General features: G+C 42.8%; 1 protein-coding gene across 3 annotated transcripts in view; it reads left to right on the top strand.

Annotated features, from left to right (window-relative positions):
- CACNA1E (calcium voltage-gated channel subunit alpha1 E) overlaps positions 1 to 24,863 on the top strand; it is a 396,969-nt gene that overhangs the window by 346,064 nt on the left and 26,042 nt on the right. For all 3 annotated transcript variants that reach the window (XM_068239700.1, XM_068239701.1, XM_068239699.1), the window contains exons 39-44: positions 6,352 to 6,452; positions 10,122 to 10,228; positions 10,328 to 10,427; positions 15,861 to 15,995; positions 18,592 to 18,772; positions 23,286 to 23,461. In XM_068239700.1, coding sequence (XP_068095801.1) covers positions 6,352 to 6,452; positions 10,122 to 10,228; positions 10,328 to 10,427; positions 15,861 to 15,995; positions 18,592 to 18,772; positions 23,286 to 23,461 — 800 coding nt within the window. The remainder of the gene's footprint in view (positions 1 to 6,351; positions 6,453 to 10,121; positions 10,229 to 10,327; positions 10,428 to 15,860; positions 15,996 to 18,591; positions 18,773 to 23,285; positions 23,462 to 24,863) is intronic.

Raw genomic sequence — 24,863 nt, 5'->3', positions numbered from 1 at the left:
ACAGGAATACTAAACCTTGTGCATTCATGGTGCAGGAGCGTCTTGTGAATTTATTTCACAGAAAACACAAGGACAATGCGTTTTGCAGTATTTCCCACTTCTTCAGGTCTATGTTGGTAAAGTGACAATGGCAGGATAAATGTATTGCTTTAGCCCCTCTGTACTGTTTATGTACATCCTGGGTCTTTGCAGGTCTGAATATTGCCCTGGAAATCCTTAAGAGTTGTGACTATCAGGCCAAATCTACAACAATTATGGCTTAATTAGCACATTAATAGCACCTGTCATATCATTCTTATGCTATTCATGCCTCATTTTGTTGTGTTAATCAGCAATACCAATTTAGGTGTTACCATTCATCCCTTTTTCAATGCAATAGCAATTGTCCTTAAAGAACAGTGTGCTAAATATAGTTCTGTGGTGCCCTCTCCTGTCACCCTAAGTATCTGCCTGGTTTGCCTGTCCATAAAAATGACCCTGCTTGCTGGTCATAGAGATGGGCCTGAAACTCCTACCCTACTGATATCCTGATTTCCGTCTTTTGCAATGATTTCAGCACAGGGCATTTAGATCCTTACCCCTAACGTACTGATTATGGAAAAAATGTGTATATTTGTGGATATCTTTTAACTGTGACGTTGTGTTACAGTAAACTGTAAGCTCTTATGGTGCATAGACTGAACTTAGTGGCTCAAAATTCTCTCTAGACCTCTATACACATTAAAAAAAAGGAGAAATAAAATACATTCTTTATTACAGTAAAAGCCTTTTTTAGTGCCGGTGAATAGAGACTTCTAAAATGTATCAGCTCCAACAGCTATGTCTAATTCTATGCACCGCGATTCGATCCACAGCATGTTTTAATTCAGTGTGAAATTAGCTAAGGCGCTCTGCACCTTCTCTTGTTTGTGCTCTGTGTCAGACTGTCAGCAAGATATGTGAAAAATCACTTAAGGGAGCATAAAACCTGATAAGTTTGTCATTCTTGCCAGAATGTTGCTTTTGTACCAATTCAAACAATTCATAAAAAGAATCTATTTTTATGTTGAACTCTGTTTTAAGTAAGAAGTAAAGCAACAAATTGAGAGCAAAAGATATTGGGCATCTGGGGAGCAGCCAGTGGAGCTGACAGGACTGATGCTGCGTCTGGCTTTAATACCATACACATCTTAAAGAGAAATGATTGCTTAGAAGAACTGGTATTCATGTGAGCTTTTATGAAGTAAAAACTGTATTAAACAGCAGTGGTGCATTACAACAGTGTCTTGAGGTGTTAAGGCTCGTGTTAGTCAAATAAGCCTCTTTTTTGCGGTCTCAGTTCAACCTCATTTGTTCCCTAAATATAGGTTTGTTTTAGACTTTAAGTTGAATTCCATTGAATTCAGTGGGAAAAAGATTATAGTTTCTGTCCTTGTCTCTAAAGAGCTGTACAAATAGCTTCAATTCATGGAACCAGCACTTATAGATAGACCATAACGGCTATCTTTGTTACAAAGGGCATACAATGTCAGCACTTTATATGGGGAGGACATAATAGTAACACTTGTAATAAAATGATATAATGGCAGCACTTGATAAAGTGGGTTTGTTAGCCACAAAATCAAATTACATTTACCCACTGCTCTGTGTTTATTATGTAGTCTACATGCAAACAAACAAACAAACACAGAACATTTATATCGCGCTTTTCTCCTGCGGACTCAAAGCACCAGAGCTGCAGCCACTAGGACGCGCTCTATAGGCAGTAGCAGTGTTAGGGAGACTTGCCCAAGATCTCTAGCAGTCTGCATTACAAGCATTCCAATATAATCATAAATGTGTCTGCTGTAATGAATCTTATCTCAGTCAGCCTGCCTCTTTTCTCATACATTGCCAGGGAGAGGGATGCTTGTTATCCCCCCTTCCCTCATTCCTGCTCCTCACTGATTGGCTGAGGGCAGTTCAGTGGGACAGGAGACTGAGAAGGGAAATACACCTCACCCCTCTGCAGAAGCTGCTGAAATGCAATCTATGCTGTGCTCACATGTGTTTGCACTGCCATTTCTAGCTTGCTTTGTAGTTTCTAGGAGAACAAAGAGAACGGGAGGAAAGGATTGACTTCAGTCAGAGGCAGTAGAGATATAGAATGCCCTGAACAGTTTTCTCTTTATTTACTACTGTATATAAAATTCACTGAAATCAAAACATGGACAGTAGAATATATATGTTATGTAAATAGAACAATTATTTATTTACTTATATATGTGGGATAGTATGGCTGTCCCTGCTGTTTTAAAGGGGTTGGGGAGGACATAATATTGACACTTGTTATATAAGGCAGGGGGATAATGGTGACACTTATTATATGAGACTATAATAGCAGCACTTGTTATAGGTAAAGGAGGAGGAGGGGGGGGGGGTATACAGTATTTTTCGGACTATAAAACGCTCCTGACCAAGACGCACCTCGGTTTAGAGGACAAAAATCGGGGGGGAAAAATATATACTAAATCTGGTGCATCCATGGTGAAAGGGCATCTTGGGGAGTAGGCCCCCTTTGTACATCATGCCCCTTGTACCTCTTGTGTCTCCCTGTGTCCTCCTCTGCCCCCCTTGTGTCCTCATTTATGCCCCTTCGTGTCCCCTTTGCGTCCTTCTCTATGCCCCTTTATATCCCTTGTGTCCTCCTCTATGCCCTTTTATGTCCCCCTTGTGTCCTCCTCTATGCCACTCTGTGTCCCCTTGTATCCTTCTCTATGCCCCTTTGTGCCCTGTGTCCTCTGTTTGTCCTCCTGTGTCCTCCTCTGCATGACCACAGTACAGGGAGTCCCTGACATTGTGGTGGGTTGGAGGTTGGTATTAGCAGGCGTGCACAAGTCAGGAACTCCCTGCATTTGGTCTATAAGACGCAGTGACTTTTTTCCCTCAATTTTGGGGGAGAAAAAGTGAGTCTTATAGTCCAAAAAATACAGTAATTGCTGCACTTGTAATCGATGGATCATAATGACTGTATTTGTTACAGAGGGGATATCCTGTCAGCCCTTCATATGAGTAAATTAAGGGTAACAATTGTTATAGAATGATATCACAATGGCAATTGTTAAGAGGGGGCAATATGGTAACACTTGATATGCAAGAATATGAGAACAGCACTTATTATGGGGGAAATCATTTCTACACTTGTTGTAGATGGAACATAATGGCTGGAAGCGCTAGTTTACTTAATGGTAACACTTGTAACTTGCTAGTAGGGTATAATTGCAACACTTGTTATGAAGGATATAATGTGGATACTTGTTATATAAGAATATAATAACAACACTTGCTATGTGTGTTTGTGTGTGTGGTGGCGGGGAATTAATGGTTGCACTAGTAATGAGGGACCTACCATAATCATGGCACTTGTTATATACGAATATTATTATAGAAAATAATGGCTGCACTTGTTACAAATAAAACATAATGGGTGCACTGGTTACAGAGGGGATATAGTGTCAGCACTTTATTTGGGGAGGACATAATGGTAATACTTGTTACAGAAGGATATTATGGCAGCATTTGTTATAGAGGTGGCATATTGGTATCACATCATAGAATGATATACAGTATAATCTTGTTATAGTAAACGCTGATATATTTATTTATTTCTTGTATATATTAAGCGCCAACATATTATGCAGCCCTGATATAGTAAACATTTGGGTATAGTAAACTAACCTGGCCAAGCTCCATTATAAGTATATGGGAGTAACGCCTGGAAAAGTAAACCTTGATATATTAAAAATTATGGTGAACCTGGTTTTTGCCCCCTGCGGTATTCTGTATCCGGCTATAGTGGAAAGTGGGCAGGGGCATGCATCATATGTCAGACGGAGACCCATGAGCCGTGGTTGGTGGGCTGGCAGCCACTTGTAGCCTGCTTTCTCTCTGCACACTACTCTGGGCCTCCGTGGATTACCTCAAAAGCACAGTGGGCGAGCCCCTGGTGTCCAGTGTGGGCTTAGAAGGTCTTTTGTAGAAATAAAAGCAGCGTTTTACAGCATTTCAATTGCAGCAGCCTGAGAGGAGCCTCCACCACCCTTTGATGAAGGTATAGCTACCGAAACAGCGCTGTCAGGGTATCTGTATATGCCTGCCTAAAGGTCACCCTGTTGCACATGAACTTGGTTGCTATTGCAAGCTCTTTGCTCCTGTTGGCTTTAAGGGCCTGATTTTGGACTGTTCACTTGCTGCCATGTTGCATTAGCCTTATTGATACCAGAGTGACATTATATACTGAAACTGTATACTATTGTATTTGACCATTTGTGTGCATCTGTACTGTTTAAGATGTAAAATTGATTGTATAGCTCTCTGCTTCATTCTTGCACAGCTCTAGAAAGTGCTTGTTAGGACCATATTGGTTCCATTTACTGGCCTAGCACCCACCTATACTCCCCTATTTCTCTGATGCGTGTCTATTAGGTGTACGGACAGGGGCGTAGCAATAGCCATAGCAGGCATAGAAGCTGCTATGGGGCCCTGGAGCGCGGGGCTCCAGAGGATACTTAAAGCAGTAAAAAACCCTGACATAATATTCAATAAAAAACATGTTTTCCTACTTTTTATATGCCATACGGTTATCATATTTGCTTTTGTGCATAAGTATTATTATTCATTTAGAAATTACAAGTTTCCAAAGTCCCCTTTTTTTGCTGTGACAGCTGACTTTGCATTTTATTCATAACTGTTTTTTTTTTCATCTTGAAATAAAGGCAGAAATGCTTTCTGACTGTCTGTCTGTGTTCAGCAGAATCTACAGTGTCAGAGAAGTGTTTGTTTACATTCCTCACTTGATACAATTAAACACAAGATAACATTATCTCTAGTTTGCATGTGTCCAGCTTTCCCGGCATTGAGCTTTTCTGTCCTTTTTTTTCAACTCTTTGAATGCTGTTCTAGTAAAAAAAAATGCTGTAGTATATAATATGCTGTAAATAATGTTTTAGAGCAAAGAAGAATTGCTGGGTTTCATTCCACTTTAATGTATTCACCATTAACTTTCATGTGTTTGCATGAGAATGTAAATTACCCAACTTACTCATATCCATAGGGTAGGGGCAAATCCCATAACTTAAAGTGAACCAGAGATGAAGCACCCTCATGTATTTTACCATATACTGTATATCAGTGGGAACATTAGAGAAAACATCTACTCTGCTCTCTGCTTCATCCTTCACTGCTCAGCCTGCCTGTTATCAGCCCTGATAAAATCCCCAACTGAGCATTCAGTCTGGCTTTGCTCAGGAATCATTATAGCTGAGTCTTTATAGCAAAGCCAGAAGGGGGCAGGCGTGGGCTTGAAAAGACATCAGAGAAGACAGACTCAGCTATAATGATTCCTGAGAAAAGCCAGACTGAATGCTCAGTCAGGGATTTTATCAGGGCTGTTAACAAGCAGGCTGAGCAGTGAAGGATGAAACAGAGAGCAGGGTAGGTGTTTTCTCTAATGTTCCCATTGATATATATATAGTAAATACATGAGGGTGCTTCATCTCTGGTTCACTTTAAGGATGCCTCCATCTGAGTGCCCCATGAAAGTTTTGCTATGGGGCCCCATGATCTCTAGCCACGCCACTGTCTACGGACCACTTTTAATTTCTTGTTCCTTAAAGGTACCCATACATCTAGCGATTATGGGCATATTCGACCAAGAGACAAATCTCTCTCTGATGTAATCTGATTAGAGAAAGATCTATTGTCTGCCCATTCACCGCAGGCCGATTCCCGAGCGATTTCAGCATGTAATCCCTCGGGAATCAGCCAAGTCCACCGTATCCTCCGCCCTACCGCTGCCGTCCGCCCCCAGTGTGTAAATCTGCCCTCTATGTGTGCATTTATACATTACCTGTCGCCCACCACCTCGCGGTACCCAACCGTCCTAGGAATCCCGCTGCTCCATTAGCGTTATACTGTATACACACCGTGGTTGGCGCGTATGTGTAAGATCACACAATAGGGTGATAGCCCGCCCGATCGACCATGATGGCCTGTCATCCTGCAGCCTGTCTGATTGATGCATGCGACCAATTTTGGTCCAAAATTGGTCGCATCATTGACTGGGCATGCTCTTGGCGGCCCGATTTTCTTCTTGTATGGCCACCTTAACTCCCTAAAAGAATTTACATAGCACTGCATTATGTCTTTTTTTGGGACTCGATTTATTTGCTTTGCACAGAAATCAGTTATACAACCACATGTTTTATCCTTGAAATATGGATGTTTCTGTTGAATGGAGAAACATTACATAGACCATAGGTGAGCAAGGAATACCCCAACAGGTAATTATTACTGGCCATCTGTAGCTGAACAACTATTCTTCTTCTCTCCTAGCCTCTGATCTGACTGTGGGCAAGATTTACGCTGCTATGATGATCATGGACTATTATAAGCAGAGTAAAGCCAAGAAGCAGAGGCAACAGCTGGAGGAACAGGTGAGATATAGCTAATATGGAGCAAGCCCTTCAGATAACCTGCTGTCTACATAGACTTTATTCTGTAAGGCCAGACAAAGTGCTCTGTTAATATGGTTAATATGTGATGTGCAGTAACCCTTTTCTAACAGGTTTCACTGTAGTTATAACACTGGAAAATGTACATAGCTGCCTGGTGGAGGCAACTGCATTATGCCTTATTGAATAATCTATTTTTTTATATAAATGTGTCTGTTTTGAGGCCCCTTCTGACCAGTTGTTGACTTAAAAGTTCTATGTTTCATTGGATTGATTTGAATCATTGGATTGAATTGCGTAGACATAACATTGGTAACTGGTACCTTTTACATTTTTTTGTCTTTCAAGGCTATTACGTAGCTACCAATCATTTTCCATATTTTTACAGTCTGCTTCTACCTCACATTATGCAAATTATATTTAAGTGTCATAGAGATTGAGTATTTTGTTTTCCAACTCATAGATGGTATCGTGTCTTATGGTGGCCATACATGGTACAATTTTTTTCATACAATCTTACCATTTCTATCTAATATAAGGGAACTGCCTAAATTATCCATTCAGTAAAGTCACTTACCGTATTTTTCGGACTATAAGACGCTCCGGACTATAAGACGCACCTAGGTTTAGAGGGCAAAAACCAGGAAAAAAAATACTACTAAACCTACTTGCGTCCATAGTGCATAAGTGTCTTATGGACCCCTTCCCATGTCTCTATCTAAGTAACTCTGCCCAGCTACACTAACCATAGCTGCCCCCACCAAATACACACTACACTACACTAACCCTGATGCCTCCCCCCTTCAGCTACACTGTACTACACAAACCCCCTCCCCTTCTCCCCTCCCCCACCAGCTACATTAACTAACCAGTACAAGAATATTGCAGATCTCACCAGTCTGGGTGACAGCAGCTTCTTCCAAAAGTAGCTGGGTCCAGTGTGGGTATCCAGGCTGTAAATGCTAAGGAGGTCCGCAGCGGGCTCAAGCAGCCGGTGTTCCAACATTTTAACATACATTGACCGGCATAGCAGCAGCCGCGGTAATGACTGGCTTTGATGTTCTGTCCCTGCATCAGCGCAATCTTAAGTTTCCTAGGGGCATAGCAGGAGCCGATGTGATCACCTGCGTGACTGAGGTTTTTCTGTCCATTCATCAGCGTGATCCAAAGTTTGCTAGCTGCATACCAGGAGCTGCTGTGATGACCGGTGTGGCTTCCATGACATTCTTTTCCTCCATTTGTCCGCGCATCTGCCCTGCAGAGTTTCCTAGTTGCCGCTGTGATGATCGCCGTGACTTTGTCCCTTCATCAGCAGCACGATTCTGGCACCGACATACCATAGATCTTCAGCCGCTATAACGGCAATGTCCTCAGAGGCTTCCGTACTGCTTTTACTGGCGCCCTCTCATGACCTGCCACGCACGTGCGCCGGGGACATGGAGTAACACCCAATAAACAAAGCAGTACGGAAGCCTCTGAGGACATTGCCGTTATAGCGGCTGAAGATTTATGGTATGTCCGTGCCAGAATCAGCTGATGAAGGGACAAAGTCACGGCGATTATCACAGCGGCAACTAGGAAACTCTGGATCGCGCTAAAGCAGGGCAGATGCGCGACAAATGGAGGGAAAGAATGTCATGGAAGCCACACCGGTCATCACAGCAGCTCCTGGTATGCAGCTAGCAAACTTTGGATCGCGCTGATGAAGGGACAGAAAACCATCAGTCACACAGTGATCACAGCGGCTCCTGCTATGCCCCTAGGAAACTTAAGATTGCACTGATGTAGGGACAGAACATCAAAGCCAGTCATTACCGCGGCTGCTGCTATGCCGCTCAGAGACACCACTGCGGACCTCATTAGGGTTCATTACAGCTCACAAAAGACAAGCGGCAGGATAGGTAAAACTGCTACATTCGGACTATAAGACGCAGTAACTTTTTCTCCCTACTTTTGGGGGCGAAAAAGTGCGTCTTATAGTCCGAAAAATACGGTAATTTACCCTTATACTACATAGAAATGGTAAAATTGTATGAAAAAATTGTACCATGTATGGCCACCATTAGACTCTTAGGGCTCCTTGATCACTGAAATCAATTTCAGACACCTGTGATAATTAGTTTGCCAGGTAAGCCCAATTAAAGCAAAGACTACTAAAAAAGGGTGTTCCACATTATTAACCACTTAAGTACCAGCGGTCTCTGCCCCCTTAAAGAGAACCCGAGGTGGGATTTTATTATGCTAGTGGGGCACAGAGGCTGGTTGTGCACACTAACACCAGCCTCTGTTGCCCCATGGTGTGCTTCCAAGACCCCCCTGCGCGCCGCTATACCCCCCGCAGTGCTGGCGACACGCAGCGTGTCGCCAGCACAATGTTTACCTAAGCGCCGTCTGTCAGCGCCGCTCCCCCGCCTCCTCCATATCGGCGTTACCTACCTGTGTCCCTTCCCTCCAGCTGATTGGAGGGAAGTGACGCGGGCGGGTAGCGCCGATACAGAGGAGGCGGGGGAGCGCCGCTGACAGACGGCGCTTAGGTAAACATTGTGCTGGCGACACGCTGCGTGTCGCCAGTACTGCGGGGGGTATAGCGGCGCGCAGGGGGGTCTTGGAGGCACACCATGGGGCAACAGAGGCTGGTGTTAGTGTGCACAACTAGCCTCTGTGCCCCACTAACATAATAAAATCCCACCTCGGGTTCTCTTTAACCACTTGCCGACCGCACACTCATACCGAGCGGCAAAAAAGTGGTAGCTGGAGGACCAGCGACGCAACTGTGCGTCGCCAGGTGCCTCCCTAATTAGTCAGGAAAGGCCGCTCGCATTTCCTGTTAGATCACGGAGCGGGTCTCCGTGAATAGCCTGCGAGCCGCTGATTGCGGCTCGTAGACTAAATGTAAACGTAGGAGACATTTGTCTCCTTTGTTTACATTGTACGGCGCTGCTACGCAGCAGCGCCGTAAGGCAGATCGGCAATCCCTGGCCAATCAGGGGGGATCGCCACTATGTGACAGGGGACAGCCTGTCACTGGCTGCACAGGACGGATAGCGTCCTGTGCAGCCCCGATCACCGGGGATGAGCAGGTAGGAGAGGGAGGGGGGAATTTTGCCACAGAGGGGGGCTTTGAGGTGCCCCCCCCGCAACATGCCTGCCCACCGGAGCGATCAGACCCCCCCTGCACATCATTCCCATAGGGGGGGAAAAAGGGGGGCGATCTGATCTCTCTGCATGAAACATAATCTGTGCTGGGCCCACCCAGCACAGATCACAAAAAATAACGCTGGTCCTTAAGGGGGGGTAAAGGGTGGGTCCTCAAGTGGTTAAGTACCACATGTAATCCCCACATTACCTCCACTGCAGATACAGAGCTTTTCTTCAGTCACAGGACTATCATTCGTTATGTCATATTGATGTTACCATCCATCCAATAGTATCATTTGCTGGACTGCAATGGACAATAGTCAGGTTAGCTTGCTGGTTGGGATCTCTAGATCTTTTTGTATTACACAACTTGCTGGACAGAATGAATTTAGCAAGGTTACATTTTCTGTGCATTTAGCATGTTAAACTGCTTCTACATTTTCTGTGCATTTGGCAGTGAGGTTCTATGTTCAATAGCATTTTAAGTTCTTATTGTTATGGTTTTTTTTGTAGAAAAATGCACCAATGTTTCAGAGAATGGAAGCTTCGTCTTTACCAGAGGAGATATTATCCAATGCCAAAGCCTTACCTTACCTCCAGCAGGATACTCTATCAGGACTGTGAGTTCTGTTGGTGCAGCTTTTATCAGTATGTGGTAAATAACCTAGTGATCAAAGCTCAGCTACTTGGGTTCTCAGATCTGTGTTCTCTACTTCCAGGGATGCCTTCCCCTCACTCAGTCCCCTGTCCCCTGAAGAGATATTTCAGCCACCATGTCTGGACAATGATGACGAAGACTTTGAAGAACAGCTGTCTCTGGTAAACATGGCTTATAGAGCAACTGAGCTGCCTAAAGTACCTCTGAAAAGATTTTTGATCAACATAATTGTAATACTGTTTTATTTGTGGTGCTGTGAAAAATTTCACAGCACCATCCCCCAGCGCTCTGTGTCCCCCGCTCTGCTCAGCTGTAATATTCAACTGCGCAGAACGTCGGTTATGGGCGGGAAGGAAGTAGCAGTTCTTCCTCCTCCGTGCCCTTCTTAGCAACGCCCCCCTCTCACAGCTAATCGTTGGCAATGTGCTGTTAATGACACAGCAAACAGAAGAGCTGCGACATGTGCGGGCTTGTGGTGATTGAGGTCGGAACGATATTGTACTAATAGCTATATTAATAGTACACTATTGTTCCGAGCTCAATCACCACAAGCCCGCACACGTCGCAGCTCTCCTGCACGCAGTGTACAGTAACACCAGCGAGTGGAGGGGTGTGCCTAAGGAGGGCAGAGAGGAGGAACTGCCACTTTCTCCCCACCCATAATTGACGACCGGGCTGAGCAGAGCGGAGGACACAGGACACTGGAGGGGGAGGATGGTGTTGTGACATATGTCCCAGCACCACAAATAAAACAGCATTAAAATTATGTTGCTCAAAACCAGTTCAGGGGTACTTTGATCTAAAGAGTAACTGCGTGTGAATGTGGAACTTTAGGGGCTGTCATGCTTTTTGTAAAAACTGCCTGCTGATGGTGTGAGATGGAGAAAACTGTCCTTAAGCAGTTGTTGAATGCCTGTTACTGCTATACAGATACTGATTCATTGGTGGACTCCTTGTCTGTAAATGTTTTTTTTTTTTACTCAGGAGGATTTGTTAGGTAATACAGCACAAGTAATTTAGACATGTAGAGGCCCATAGCTACCAACTGTTATATCAGCTTTCATTAATGGAATATTATATTGGCTGCTTTGCAGATTAGCATCTCCGTATCTCACTCACATCCACATATATGCCTAAAGCGGTATATTCCTGAGGGCAGCCTGAAATTTGGGAAAGACATTGCAGGGGTTTTGGGGAAATAACATTTTTGACAGCATGTGTACTAAATACCTTATATACTGTACCTTTTATATATTTAAAGCACACCTGAACTGAGATTGATATGGAGGCTGACATCTTTACTGTATGTATGGAAATTGCCTGGCAGTCCTGCTGATCCTCTGCCTCCAGTTCTTTAAAGTACAGGTAGTCCTCGGTTAATAAACGAGATAGGGACTGTCAGCTCGTTCTTAACCTGAATCTGTCCTTAAGTCGGGACCGCCACTTTTTCCCTCATTTTTAATGCAGAGTAGGCACAGCGGAAGGTAGATAGAGGACATCTCACCTGTTCCACGGCGGTAGAAGGTCCCATTGTGCTGCCAGGAAGCTGCGCGGCCCGTCCTCTCTCTCCATCCACTGTTCCCCGGCGGCTTCTTATGCATCGCATAATGACGCATTAGGAGGCGCCGTCAATAGGGGACTTTTCCTGATTGCGTCAATTTGCGATGCATAAGAAGCCGCCGGGGAACAGTGTATGGAGAGAGAGGACGGGCCGCGCAGCTTCCTGGCAGCACAATGGGACCTTCTACCGCCGTGGAACAGGTGAGATGTCCTCTATCTACCTTCCGCTGCGCCTACTCTGCATTAAAAACGGCAGCAGAATTACAGCTATAGCAGAGCAACTCTGGTGCCATCAGAAGACGGAGCTGAAGTTACTTTTAAAACTCAATAATTCGGCTTCCAGCAATTATTTCTTTCCCCACCATCCATGGCGGCCTGGAGGGGGAATAGTATTTAGCGCGGCCAGGAACTTGTGCAGCAGCAGGATCAGCCATATACCGGCTGCATCCTGCACCCGAGTCTCCCGCCACCGATTTTATATGTATCCGTTCCAAGGCTCTGTACACTTCTGTGCAGTCACTGGTATCTCTGACATGGAGGTGTGAGCCAGCTACTGTTTCATTTTTTAGATGGTAAAACATGAATTATAATGTAGAAATAAGATCCGGAACATTACTGAAGGACAACTAAATTAGGAGAGCCTGAAAGTCCTGTGAGTGAATTAGGACTGTTCCTGTACTTACTGCTTGCAGTAAATTAGAGACAGGCAGCTTTCTGCATGACTGTGTGTAAAAGTGCAGATGTACAATTGACAAGAAAGTAAAGACATTTAAAGCGGACCTGAACTCAAAATGTCCTCTTTGCTCTAAAAGATACGCAACAGCATAATAACCTTTGAAGAAAAACATTTCTTTGTTACAGCTGATACAGATCTTGTAGTACATCTGCAGTGTGTCTTCTTCCTGCTTTCATGGAAGCAGACATATTGTTAACATCCTGTGTTTACAAATTAGCTGCTCTGCCGAGGCAGCCAGCTCACACTGCTGAGAGATCAAATTACAGCTTGCGATTAGTCACAGATGAGGGGGAATTTGACAGGCTCAACTCTCTAAATACATACAGGGTGCATTTCTCTATTTTGTTTTCTGTCCTGTGTTCAGGTCCACTATAAACTTACTAATAGTGGAGATTTGTGTAAACCATGTTAGATACATAAAACGTAATACCCTATTTCCAAAAAGGATGGAGCTGAGTAAAATGTAAATAAAAACAGATCGTATATTTGTAAATCATATCAAATCCGAACCTAATTGAAAATGGGCTAAAGACAACAAAGCAAGTTTTGAAACTGATAAATATGTATGTTTGTTTTGAATATATGCTCATTTTGAATTAGATTTTGAATTTGATGCTAACAAGGCATGTTGCACAACCTTTTCATGTCAAACTGTAAAGGCTCATACACACGCTCAACAAAAGTCTGGATTGACTTGAGCTGCGTCTTATCAGTCGTTGGTCGACTCTTATCAGTGATAACGCCTTGACGTTTGCACGTCTTTTACTTGACAAAAGTTGTCCAACTTCTTGAAGTGGTTTGATAATCGTGCAGTTAAAAGACTTTTGTTGAGCGTGTGTATGAGCCTTAAGGCTGTGTACACACAAGCATTTGGTGGACAATCTTTCAGGTGATCGGTTGGTACGATCGATAACCGGTGCATTTTGATCCTGATTTTTGTCGTCAACTGCCTGGCGCTTAGCTGATCCTGAAACAGGGCGTTGGTTCCAGGATCGTTTACCGCCATGCTTCTGTGTAAAAACGTTGTACGCCAGGAAGCACCGCCAAAAGCCAACAAATGCTTTTCTGCATGTCCATCGTTCCTCTAAATTAGGATGCTGTGTAAGGGCTGGTTCTTTTGTGCCCGAAAAGAAAGGGGCGTTTCCCTTGTTAACCAGTCACATTCTCTTTTTCGTGCTCACACTACTGCTCATCCTGTTCCTGTCGATAACACTTTCTTTCCAGGCACTTTGGATGAACAAGGCTGACTTTTCACTTATGATCTGAGTGACTTAATACAGAATGAATGAACTGTACAACAGATATGTGTTTAAAAGTAGAATGAGTTCACTTATGCTGCTGTTGTCATGTTTGGTCAGATGTATGTGTTCAGCACTCTGCTGTGTTTTGATGTGCGTTAGTGCCAGATGTTCATGTCACTACTACGTTGTCACCTGGTACATAGATGTCATCCTGTCTGCAGCAAGAATAGGAGGAAACCAAGCCCTCTCCATGTGAAACATGTTGTCAGCTCGTCGATTTTGCCTGGTCACTGCAATGTAACACTTGTCCACACTATAGAGCAGTAACACTGATGTGTGTCCCTGTTGCAGTGTCATTGCACTGTGTGTTTTCTTTGTAAAAGTGCCTTCATGTATACAGAAAACTAAGGGCCAAACTAGAGGTGCCATCTCAAAGTATTTTATCACATTCCTGATGAATCAACCAGTTCAGTAGTGGAGAACATTTTTTGGTGTCAGTTTAAGGTGGCCATAAACCACACTGGAAAATTGGACACATGGGCATGATCTGTCCATTTGGAGATGTTTTTAGGTCCAGCTCTGGTGATTCATGCATTGGCCAAGGACAGATGAAGCCTCTCCTGTTTTGGTTTAGATAAGGGAAATTACGTTTTGAGGCTTTGAAACTGTCCTCTCACTTTGTCCTTCCTCAAGCTTAGGACTGGCAATTTCATGTCTTTTGTCCAGCGCTATTCATGGGATGGATGGCACATAGTCCACACATTCCCCTCTTGGGATGTCTGCTGTGGTCACCATCCTTCTATTAGGGTTCTTTCACACTAGAGGCAGCGGTAGAAAAGGCTAAAACGCTGCCTTTTGGCTTTCAGCATTTTGATGCGTTTTGAAGGCGTTTTAACGCCAATACATCCATTATAATGATAAATGCCGCGGTCGGCCCTGAAAGAGCACCGGGGAGCTTCAAAACGCAATGCTCAAAAACGCGGCGTTAAGTGTGAAAGGTAAAATGAAAGTCTATGGACTTTCATTTAACCATGGAAAACACTAACTATGGCCGTGGCGGTAAAACGCCAAAAAAGGCCTCTAGTGTGAAAGAGCCCTTATGCTTAATGTTTTATTATATTGCCCTCACAACTTCAAAGGAACAAAACCTTTCCTGTTGATTGCAGTACAAGAAACTTCACATTCAAAATTTTTATAGTTTATAACTAGATTAAAGATACAACTGAAATGTAACTTGCCCTTTATTGATCAGCTACTTTGTGCAAAAATTCACAGCAAGTGAATGTTTCCACAATCCTTAACCCAAATTAGCTATCCTCTTTTCAATTTCAGTTTATAAATACCAGACCCTTAATTTGCTGAAGCAATAAAAATGTACCCTTATATAACTAAATACTGCTTAATAAAATAATAATACTTATAACTTTTGTATCAGTATATTAGATTGTGAATTGAAGTTTTCTTTTTCAATATAAATATATTTTGTATTCAGGGGCTGTGTAGGGATGATCATTCACAGGATTAAAAAAAGAGACAATTTGAAAGGAAATCGCTCTACACCTTTGTCCACATTATTGTGGTGGACCTTTGTACATAGTCTATTATAGATTGTTTTACTCTGAAAAAAAGCCTTCCTCTAAAAATAGTATCTGTTCCAATCCTGCAACAAGAGACAAGCAGTCAGTGACATAATTGGCACGGCAATGGCACTGGTTTGTGGTGAGATGATGGGCTGAAAATTGGTCTGACGCACAAAATACTTTGCCCCTCTCATGTGTCCAATAACAGGTAGATTTTATGTGCCCAATTCCAATTAGTTTTTTTAGTGGACAATTGTGCTTAATGAACAGTAATGCCTACTCATTCCGTCCTCTTGATGCATACATGGCAGTGTGCAGCAGGCTGAATTAGCTAGTGACTTGTATAATGGAATATCTGGCATTGACCCCAGAGTGAGTGGCAGAGTGCCACAAGGGAAGTCATTGTGCTGCCTGGTGACAGAACAGTGTGTGATCTGGAAAGCTGGTCCCACGAGCTGGCTCTATCTTTGTTTCCAGGAGCCAGAGGTTAGAGAGTATAGCAGGGAGCAGCTCCCTGATCAAAGCAGCTACATCCCCGTGGAGATGCTGGAGCGTCCAGCGCCAGCGTCAGTGAGAGCTTCTTCTATGCCACGTCTGGCAGAGAACCCCCAGGTAAATAAAGCAATCCTTTGACCTCTCCTCCTTTTTAACCTTTTCAGTTCTCCAGCATGCTTTCTTTAGTAGACTTAGAACAGAGGTTTGCAGCCTCTGGGTGGAGCCCCAAGTTCTTGTACCTATTTTTGGATATTTAAGCAACCCTTTCACTTTTTCACACATAATAAATAAGACTAGATTTATGAAATGATAAATCTTCTGTTTAGGTTGGCTGTACTTGCTTAGACACTAACACCTGTTTAGTGTTCTGTACTTGCTTAGACAGGGCGAAACTGGCGAAAAGTAGTTGGACTCAACATGAAAACCTTCACAACTACCGGTATATTCCAGTGGATATTTCCTTTGACATGTTTTATTACTATTTTCACTTGTGATGAAGATGTCTTAGCTATGATCCAGCCAGTGAGTACAAGGGTCTTTCTGTCAGATTGCTCCATTATTGCCACAATCAGAAACCTCTTAACTACAAGACATCACATAAGAACTGGGAGAATGTCCAAAGAGCCCCAAGCCCCTCTGCCCATCCATTTTCTCCATAATGGTTTGTGGATAGAAAGGGGTATTTGCTACCCTCTTAACAAGGGTTTTTTACCTATTTAAAAAGGCATGCTATAAGTCAACACCTACCTCCTGCAGGTCTTAAATCATGATGAGTTGTCATGAAAAGTTGCATGAAAAGTTGTCCTAACTTATTAAATATTATACCTTTAGTAATCCATTAACAAAATTGTGGATAATATAAATGTTAAATATTTGTGCAAACATGCTTAAAATGTAAGTGAATTATGAGAAAACTTGGAAGTCAGTAAAAAACTCAAATTATGACTATTTATGGCCCAAAAATATTTAGTGCATTAGGCTCTATGTGTGAAAAAGTGAACAGTAATTCATAATAATGCAATACATCTTCTATTACCAGGAACAATCCCATAATTGTTGCACTACATCATGTCCAACCAACATGAAAGGTACAATGATTGATGCTTGGGGCACCACCCATTAAGGCTCCTCAGCTTGAATATTACCAACCACAATTTTTCTGAATCTTCCAACCTGACCTCTTTATTTGCCATCTGCCTTCCCAGAGCTATGCACCAGCAAGCACTTTGTTGCTTTATCTGTTTGTCTATTTGCTTGTTCTTATGAATCATCATTCATATGTTTTTACGTTGTTTGTTTTATAAGATATTATTTGTTTTCTGTAAGTTTTGTTTACGTTACTTTGTTTTCTGTCTTTTTAGAAGTTTAATTCATTGTTTTTATTCCAGCAATACCTATATTTGATTTATCCTTGTTAATTCCTTTTAAAGGGGAACTTTTGCCCTCGCAAACTGTCATTTTTCTTTACTGACAGGCAGAGAATAACTGGCTTTTATTGATCCAAAAAAGTAAGCAATAAAATGCATAATGTAATTTGAAAAGAAATTTTAGCCAAGTAGCGTGGTCTGTGTACGTTTACTTTTTATATATAAAGCAAAAAGCAATTGTTCCCCTTTAATACTTATATCAATTGAATGAATTTTCCAGGCTAAATTAGAGGACTCCTTCTCACATATCCATGAGATGACATGAAGTGATCTGCTTTGCAGAACTTCTGCTACTCTTGGGATTGCAATTATGTGCAATGAGTTGTATTTTGTGTTCTGCAAAACAAAAGTATGCCTTCTTAAAACATAAGGTAGTTGTGATAATGCAGGTTGGAGCAAGCATTTGATGTCTCCCATGATGCATCACTGCTGAATATGCAAACCATCCTCTGGTTTTGCATAACATTTTAGTAAGAGGGCTTTTTGGTCCTGTGTAGCCCCTTACACACTCCTATGAGGTCTGGTTCACCATGAGCTTGCTGGGTAATCTGTCATTTTGTGTTCTCTGTAACAGGGAGAGAGAAAGTAATAACAACCCAATAGAGGTTCTAACCATTACCCGACCTAAGCATAGCTAAAATAAATTTGATCTGAGTTGGACTCTGATAGCATAATTATGTTTTAACACAGAAGGATTTGTAGTTGGAGTCTGATTTTTAAAGCCTAGAAAATTCCTTTGACTATCTTCACCTGAATTATTCTATGGTATATTTATTTACACTTTTATCCTATACTGAAAATAAATATACCATCTTTTTTTTTTTTTTTGGTCAGTTACCTACATGAATCTTTAACAGCTAGCCATTGTATATGCACAGCAACCAATCACGGAACAGTTTTTACTTGTGTGAATACAATGGAAGCTGATTTTTGATTGGATGCTTTGAGTCACATTTTCTCAATGTTACATTATTCTGTAAGCCTCCTACCAGTATGAAAAAAGTATGAGGCAAATGACAGAAAGGTTGCCAAATTTTATTGAAGAATTTGAGAAAACAATCCTAGGTGATAATACTATAATTTAGGATTTATAAAGCACCAATATCTTCCGTGGCCCTTGTGGTATACAGTACATTGCTGTTACCATATTGCTGATATCATTATCGTGACCTCTGAGACCTCAGTTAATATTTATAGATAAGTTATTTTATAGGAGCCCTAGTGTAAGTAGAAATGTATTTCTGTGCAGATATTTTCTTCTTTTTTGCCTTATTTTGGCCCTGCAGGTTTTGTCGGATGTGAGCTCAATGCGGCGCTCCTTCTCCACGACTGCGGATAAGCGTGCGCGCAGCTCATGGCTGGATGACTTCTCATTAGATAGGGGCGGTATAGACAGCTACAAGCAGCAACGTCGCAGCTATCATGCCTCTCTAAGGCTATCCACCCACCGGCTGAATGCAGATACAGGTTGGTCAGGAATAATAATAAACAGGACATGTTTTTTGTTTTTAATAAATCAAGTTGTGGTTCCAGGTCAGTTCAGTTTTGAACTATAAAATGATTATATGGCATTTTTTATTAGGGATTTTGTATTTGCCTTCTTTGTAATTAGGATTTTTCAGGTTTTATCTGCTGATAGTCACCCTTTTCTGAAAGACCATGGCCCACATGCAATTGGCTTTTTTCTCCTAAGAGATAGTTTTTCATCTTCTCTGTAAAAAAAAAAATAAAAAAAAACTTTTAAGCACTTTGCAATTAAAAGAGTACCAAAAAGTAGGGGAAAAGGTGCTGCCTAAATTATTTTGAGTATTTTCTTACTTGCTGATGGTTTAAAAGGCCTTTTGTAACAAATGCAGAATTATCTCCGTGGTCAGCGCACATGATGTGCGCCGACACTACGGAAACCCTCCACAAATGCTTAAATAACAGAACCCAGCTTTGGTGCAATGCACCTGTAGAGAGGAATTCCCACCGGCAGATTGAGCTGTGGAGTGCAGAGGAATAATCCCTCTGCACTGCCACAGATGTCAGTTAGAAATTGTACGAAGTGAAGCTATACAGGGCAAGATAGCCTTTCGAGAGAGAGTGAGCACAGAGACAGAATGTATGTATGTCCACCAATCTAGTCGCCACCGGGCGACGGTGGACACACAACAGCGAAGACCAAGCGAGAAAGCAATTGCAAGAATGGTGATTGCTAACAGTGACACAAGACTGAGCAAAGACAGAGCATAGGAAGGATAAAGACAGAACCAATAACAAACTGTAATCCAACACGAAGGAGCAGACAGGACTAGCTACACACGGTCACCACACGTTAAGCGCAATAGTGACAAAGCGCGTGCCAGGCACGGTCACCGCACGAAAAGCGCAACAGTGACAAAACGTACCAACCCTAACTACCACATAAACCTGACAATGACGACAGACAAATAACGCGAACGCTTGCTAATCGGTTGCCTCCCACCAGACAACAGCAAGCGTTCGTGCTGGACAAGACAGACTAAAGGAGTAACCAGTATCAACCACAGCTAAGGTTATACTCCAAAACAGACAAAGGAGATCCACCGCCTTTACCACCAGGGCGAATACGATCTAGGAACGAGACCAAACGATTTACTGCCAGCCGCCGCAGGCGACAGTACAATCGCAGGGACAAAACAGCACAGGAATAAACAGTACAAATAATACAAAGCCTGACTGCACTATAGAGAATGCAAGATGCACTCCCCAAGAATTAACTACACTAGAATATTTGCAAACAATCAGCAGAGGGGCTGAAACTCAAGGCAAGTCCAGCGGAACCAAACCTTTATGACCAGCAGGGCATTCTGGGAGGAAATGGTATTTATACTGAAAGCCTTCAAAGGAAGCAGATAAACAATTTGCATGACAAGTGGATGCAAATCTCTCACTAGAACAGCACGTCTGAAACTTGCAGAATGAAATCAGGTCTCTTTTCCAGGGACCTGCAGCATATAAACCTGAAAAATGGTCAAAAAGCTGCCTGCCTGTGCAGGTAGCCTGCCTGTGCAATAACACCTGTTATTGACAACATGTGAACATATGACCTAGGGGGAAAACCTAGGAGAAGGCCAATGGCCCATATGCAATTCAGTTTTTCTCCTTAGTTTTCTCCTAAGTGATATTTTACACCTAATTAATAAAATGCCAATGAAAGCCACCAGCAAGCAAGAAAATACTCAGAATACTTTTCACAGTACTTTTTCATTTAATTCTTGGTACATTTTCAATTAAAGAGTGCTGAAAAGTTATTTTAAACAGAAGATGAAAATTATGTCCTTGGCGAAACTTAACCACTTCACCACTGAGGGGTTTTACCCCCTGAGCACCAGAGCAATTTTCACCTTTCAGCGCTCCTTCCATTCATTCGTCTATAACTTTATCATTACTTATCGCAATGAAATGAACTATATCTTGTTTTTTCCGCCACCAATTAGGCTTTCTTTAGGTGGGACATTATGCCAAGAATTATTTTTTTCTAAATGTGTTTTAATGGGAAAATAGGAAAAATGTGGGGAAAAAAATAATTATTTTTCAGTTTTCGGCCATTATAGTTTTTAAATAATGCATGCTACTGTGATTAAAACCCATGAAATTTATTTGCCCTTTTGTCCCGGTTATAAAACCATTTAAATTATGTCCCTATCACAATGTTTGGCGCCAATATTTTATTTGGAAATAAAGGTGCATTTTTTCAGTTTTGCGTCCATCCCTAATTACAAGCCCATAGTTTATAAAGTAACAGTGTTATACCCTCTTGACATAAATATTTAAAAAGTTCAGTCCCTAAGGTAACTATTTATGTATTTTTTTTAATTGTAAATTTTTGAATTTTTTTTTAATTACAAAAAAAAAAAATGGGGAGTGTGGGAGGTAATGAGTTAATTTTTTGTGTAAAAATCATTTATTTGTATGTGAAAAATGTGTAGGGTGTAGTTTACTATTTGGCTACAAGATGGCCACAGTAACTTTTTGTTTTAATGCGACCTCCAAGCGTCCTTCCGGAAGCTTGGAGGAAGTATAAGGAGGCTGGACACGTGAGTTTTTTCTCACAATGATCGCGCTGCCCATAAGAGAGCAGCGGATCATTGTGGGGCTTCGATCAACGAACGGGAATGGATTTTCCCGTTCATTGATCTCCGGGCGAGCGGGCGGCGGCGTGTTTACTAGCGGCGGGCGGCGTGTTTACGAGCGGGAGCGCGGACAGCGTCGGGTACGCGGAAAGTACGGATTTCTCCGTCCCTGGGGGTTAAAGGATGGAAAAAGGGACAGAGAAATTCGTACGGGCGGGGGTAAGGCCCGGTTCACATTAGCGGTGGCTATCCGGAATAGCCGTGCCGGAGCCGCACCGCATGCTGGCCGGACGAAACGGACGCACGGCATAGCAATGTAAATCTATGCCAGGGTTCACATGTGTCCGTTTCGTCCGGACCGGAGCCGGACCGGATCCGGACTCCGGTGTCCGTTCCAACATGCGCTATTTTTTGGTCCGGCTCCTCCGGCAGCCGTATCCGGGGCGGAGCCGGACTGCACCATCCGGCCAATGGAAACCAATGAGAACCGGAGAGCGCACAACACACTGGCAAAAAATCCGGATGTTCTACCCCACTTCCTATGCGGATTTTTGCGGCGATATTGGCTGGGGACACATGGGCAAGCATTTTGGAGTGGAGCAGCACAGCTGGATCCGGATCCGGAGATGTTGGTAGCATGTCGGAGGTGGAGGTGAGTGCTAAACAGCAGAGGGCCTGATTCCACAGGTCCCCCTTCTGCTGACCTCCCAGACCCCAACATTTTTTTACAGGTTGTTACTCTTTAAGAATCCGGATCCGGACCGCAACCGTGTTCATACCGCACGGAAACCGTATGCAACCGGACCGGATCCGGACAGGAACCGTACGGTTCAGGTCCGATCCGGCTCCGGTGCGGTCCGGACATCCGGTGCGGTTTTTGCAAAACCGCAAGTGTGAACCGGCCCTTAAGTGGTTAAGAAAAAAAGGTGAATTGAAAAGGGCCTATGGACAGAACATTAGATTCATTTGAACAATGACTATAACTGGTAGAACATACTGGCCCTTATCCAATTAACTTATTCCCTGGGTTTTCTCCTGGGACATAATTTTTCATCGTATCCAAACAAATACTTTTCAACACTTAGGGCCATATGCAATTCACTTTTTCACCTGAGTTTTATTCTAGGTGATAGTTTTCAATTTGTCACTGAAATGCCTGCTAAGCCACCAGCTAGCAAGAAAATTCTCAAAATAATTTTGATAGTACATTTGTACTTACTTTTCTACTTTTTCAGTTGAAACGTGCTGGAAAGTTATTTTAAATAGAAGATGAAAAATTATCACCTAGGAGAAAACGCAGGAGAAAAGTGGAATTGCATATGGGCCTTAGTATTGGAAAAAAAAAAGTACTAAAAAGAAATGTAATAAGCAATATCAAACGTATTTTGAGTAATTTCTTGCTTAGTGGGAGCTTTAAAGAGGCACTTCAGTAAAAAAAAAAAAAAAAAAAAAGAGTTTTACTCACCTGGGGTTTCCCTCAGCCGCCTGCAGCTGATCGGTGCCCTCGCCATGTCCCTCCGATCCTCCTGTCCCCGCCGGCAGCTACTTCCGGTTTCGCTGTCAGGAGCCAACAGGCTGTGAACGCAAGTGATTCTTCGCATTCTCAGCCACAATATCGCCCCCTATACTGCTATTGCGGCAAGGAAGGCCCCCCCAGCAGGACATCCCCCTAGTGGGAAAAAAAGGGGGAAAAAGTGATCGCCCTGGCTGAAACACGATCTGTGCTGTGGGCTAAAGAGCCCATGCAGCACGGATAAGGGGAAAATCCCCTGGTCCTAAAGTGGTTAACTTTGCTAATTTTACCAATGAAATTAGGATCCCTAGGCTAAATATCACGTTGCCTCTTTTATAGTCTGTGATTTCCCTACTATAATATTTTTCAGGCCATCGATCAGATGCACACCGTTCAGGAGGAAGAGAACGAGGACGTTCTAAAGAGAGGAAGCACCTTTTATCTCCTGATCCTTCCCGCTGCAACTCAGAGGAGAGGAGTCCCCAGGCTGCCTGCGAACATCGGGACCACCAGCTGTCACCCAGTCACACCCATAGCAGTGTACAGGTGATGGTTGAATATACCTGGAAATCTAGTATGAAAATGGGCTTAACCATTTGCAGACCAACGTAGTTCAAATCTACGTCCTGCATGTGGCAGCGCAGATCTGACAGGACGTAGATTTCAAGTCGCAGTCACGCCGTTTTCTCCCCCGCCACAATACACTTGCCCTGTGAGCCTGTCATCACTGTAATTGGCTTACATTGATTGACAGGGTCAGGAGCCAATGAAAGCGGCTCCTGACCAGAACACAGTGCTCTGCCATCATAGGGATGGCAGCAGAGGCGTATATAGAGGGGTGCAAGCAGGGCTTATGCCATAGGCGCCACAATACCATGGGCGCCACAATACCATGGGTGCCATGCCTCCCCCTGTACTGCATCACCATGCCTGCCCCTGTGCCTCCCTGTCACTCAGACCTCAGATTAGATTAATTCTGTTATCTAGCAAACATAAACTTAACTTATATAAGTAGGGCACAACTTGCCTTAGTGTTAGAAAAGAGGACAGAGAGGGAATAAGAAGAGATATTTCCAAAAAATTCAATTCAATATCCCGAGACCAAAAACACAGGAAACCATAACACATGTACACGAGGAAGGATGCTGTTTTTAGAGGGAACGGGGGCTCTGACCCGGAGGGAGCAATTTCAGTGTTTGCCATAGGCTCTATATTACCCAAGTACGCACCTGGATGGCAGAGAGAGGGACCTGCGTTGAGGACAGAACGGCGGGAGCAGCATATTATTGTGGTGATTCATCTGGGGGGAAGGGGGGCGCGTTTTATCATGTTAGCAGTCTTTGGTCCTTAAGTGGGCAGAGACTGCTGCCTGCTGGTACGGAAATGGTTATAGGACCACTATAACCAAAAATGTTAACATTTAAAATACATACATAAAAAATGTGCTCCCTGTTTCTCTAAAATGTACTTCAAATTACTTTTTTACTATGCTGGCAGTAAAAAGCTGCAGATCCGACAGTGTATATATATATATATATATATATATATATATATATATATATATATATATATACATATATATATATATATATATATATATATATCCCATGAGCAGATGGACTAGTCCAAAATCTGTCAGGTCCGTCAGATTTGTACTACCTACTGTAAGTACCATCAGCATGGGAAAAAACACATTTTACTCTGGGGCAGTTGTATATTTTTATTTAGCCATGTAGCCTTTCCACAATATCTCTCTTAGTTAAATATAGTGATTTTAAGTCTAGTCCCTGGGGGATCAAGTCGCCTAGTATTTTACTTGGTAAACTACACCTTACATTATTCTGTTAGCTACAGCCATACTAAAAATGTGTAGGATACAAGCATCAAGGACTGGAGTTGGGATATTTCTGTTCCATTATGATATCAGAAGCTAGTATCCCTTATGTAC

Source organism: Hyperolius riggenbachi, chromosome 6 (genome assembly GCF_040937935.1).
Source record: "Hyperolius riggenbachi isolate aHypRig1 chromosome 6, aHypRig1.pri, whole genome shotgun sequence".
Lineage (NCBI taxonomy): Eukaryota > Metazoa > Chordata > Amphibia > Anura > Hyperoliidae > Hyperolius > Hyperolius riggenbachi.
The sequence above is the reverse complement of the archived record's forward strand: the minus strand, read 5'-3'. Positions and strand labels throughout refer to the sequence as shown.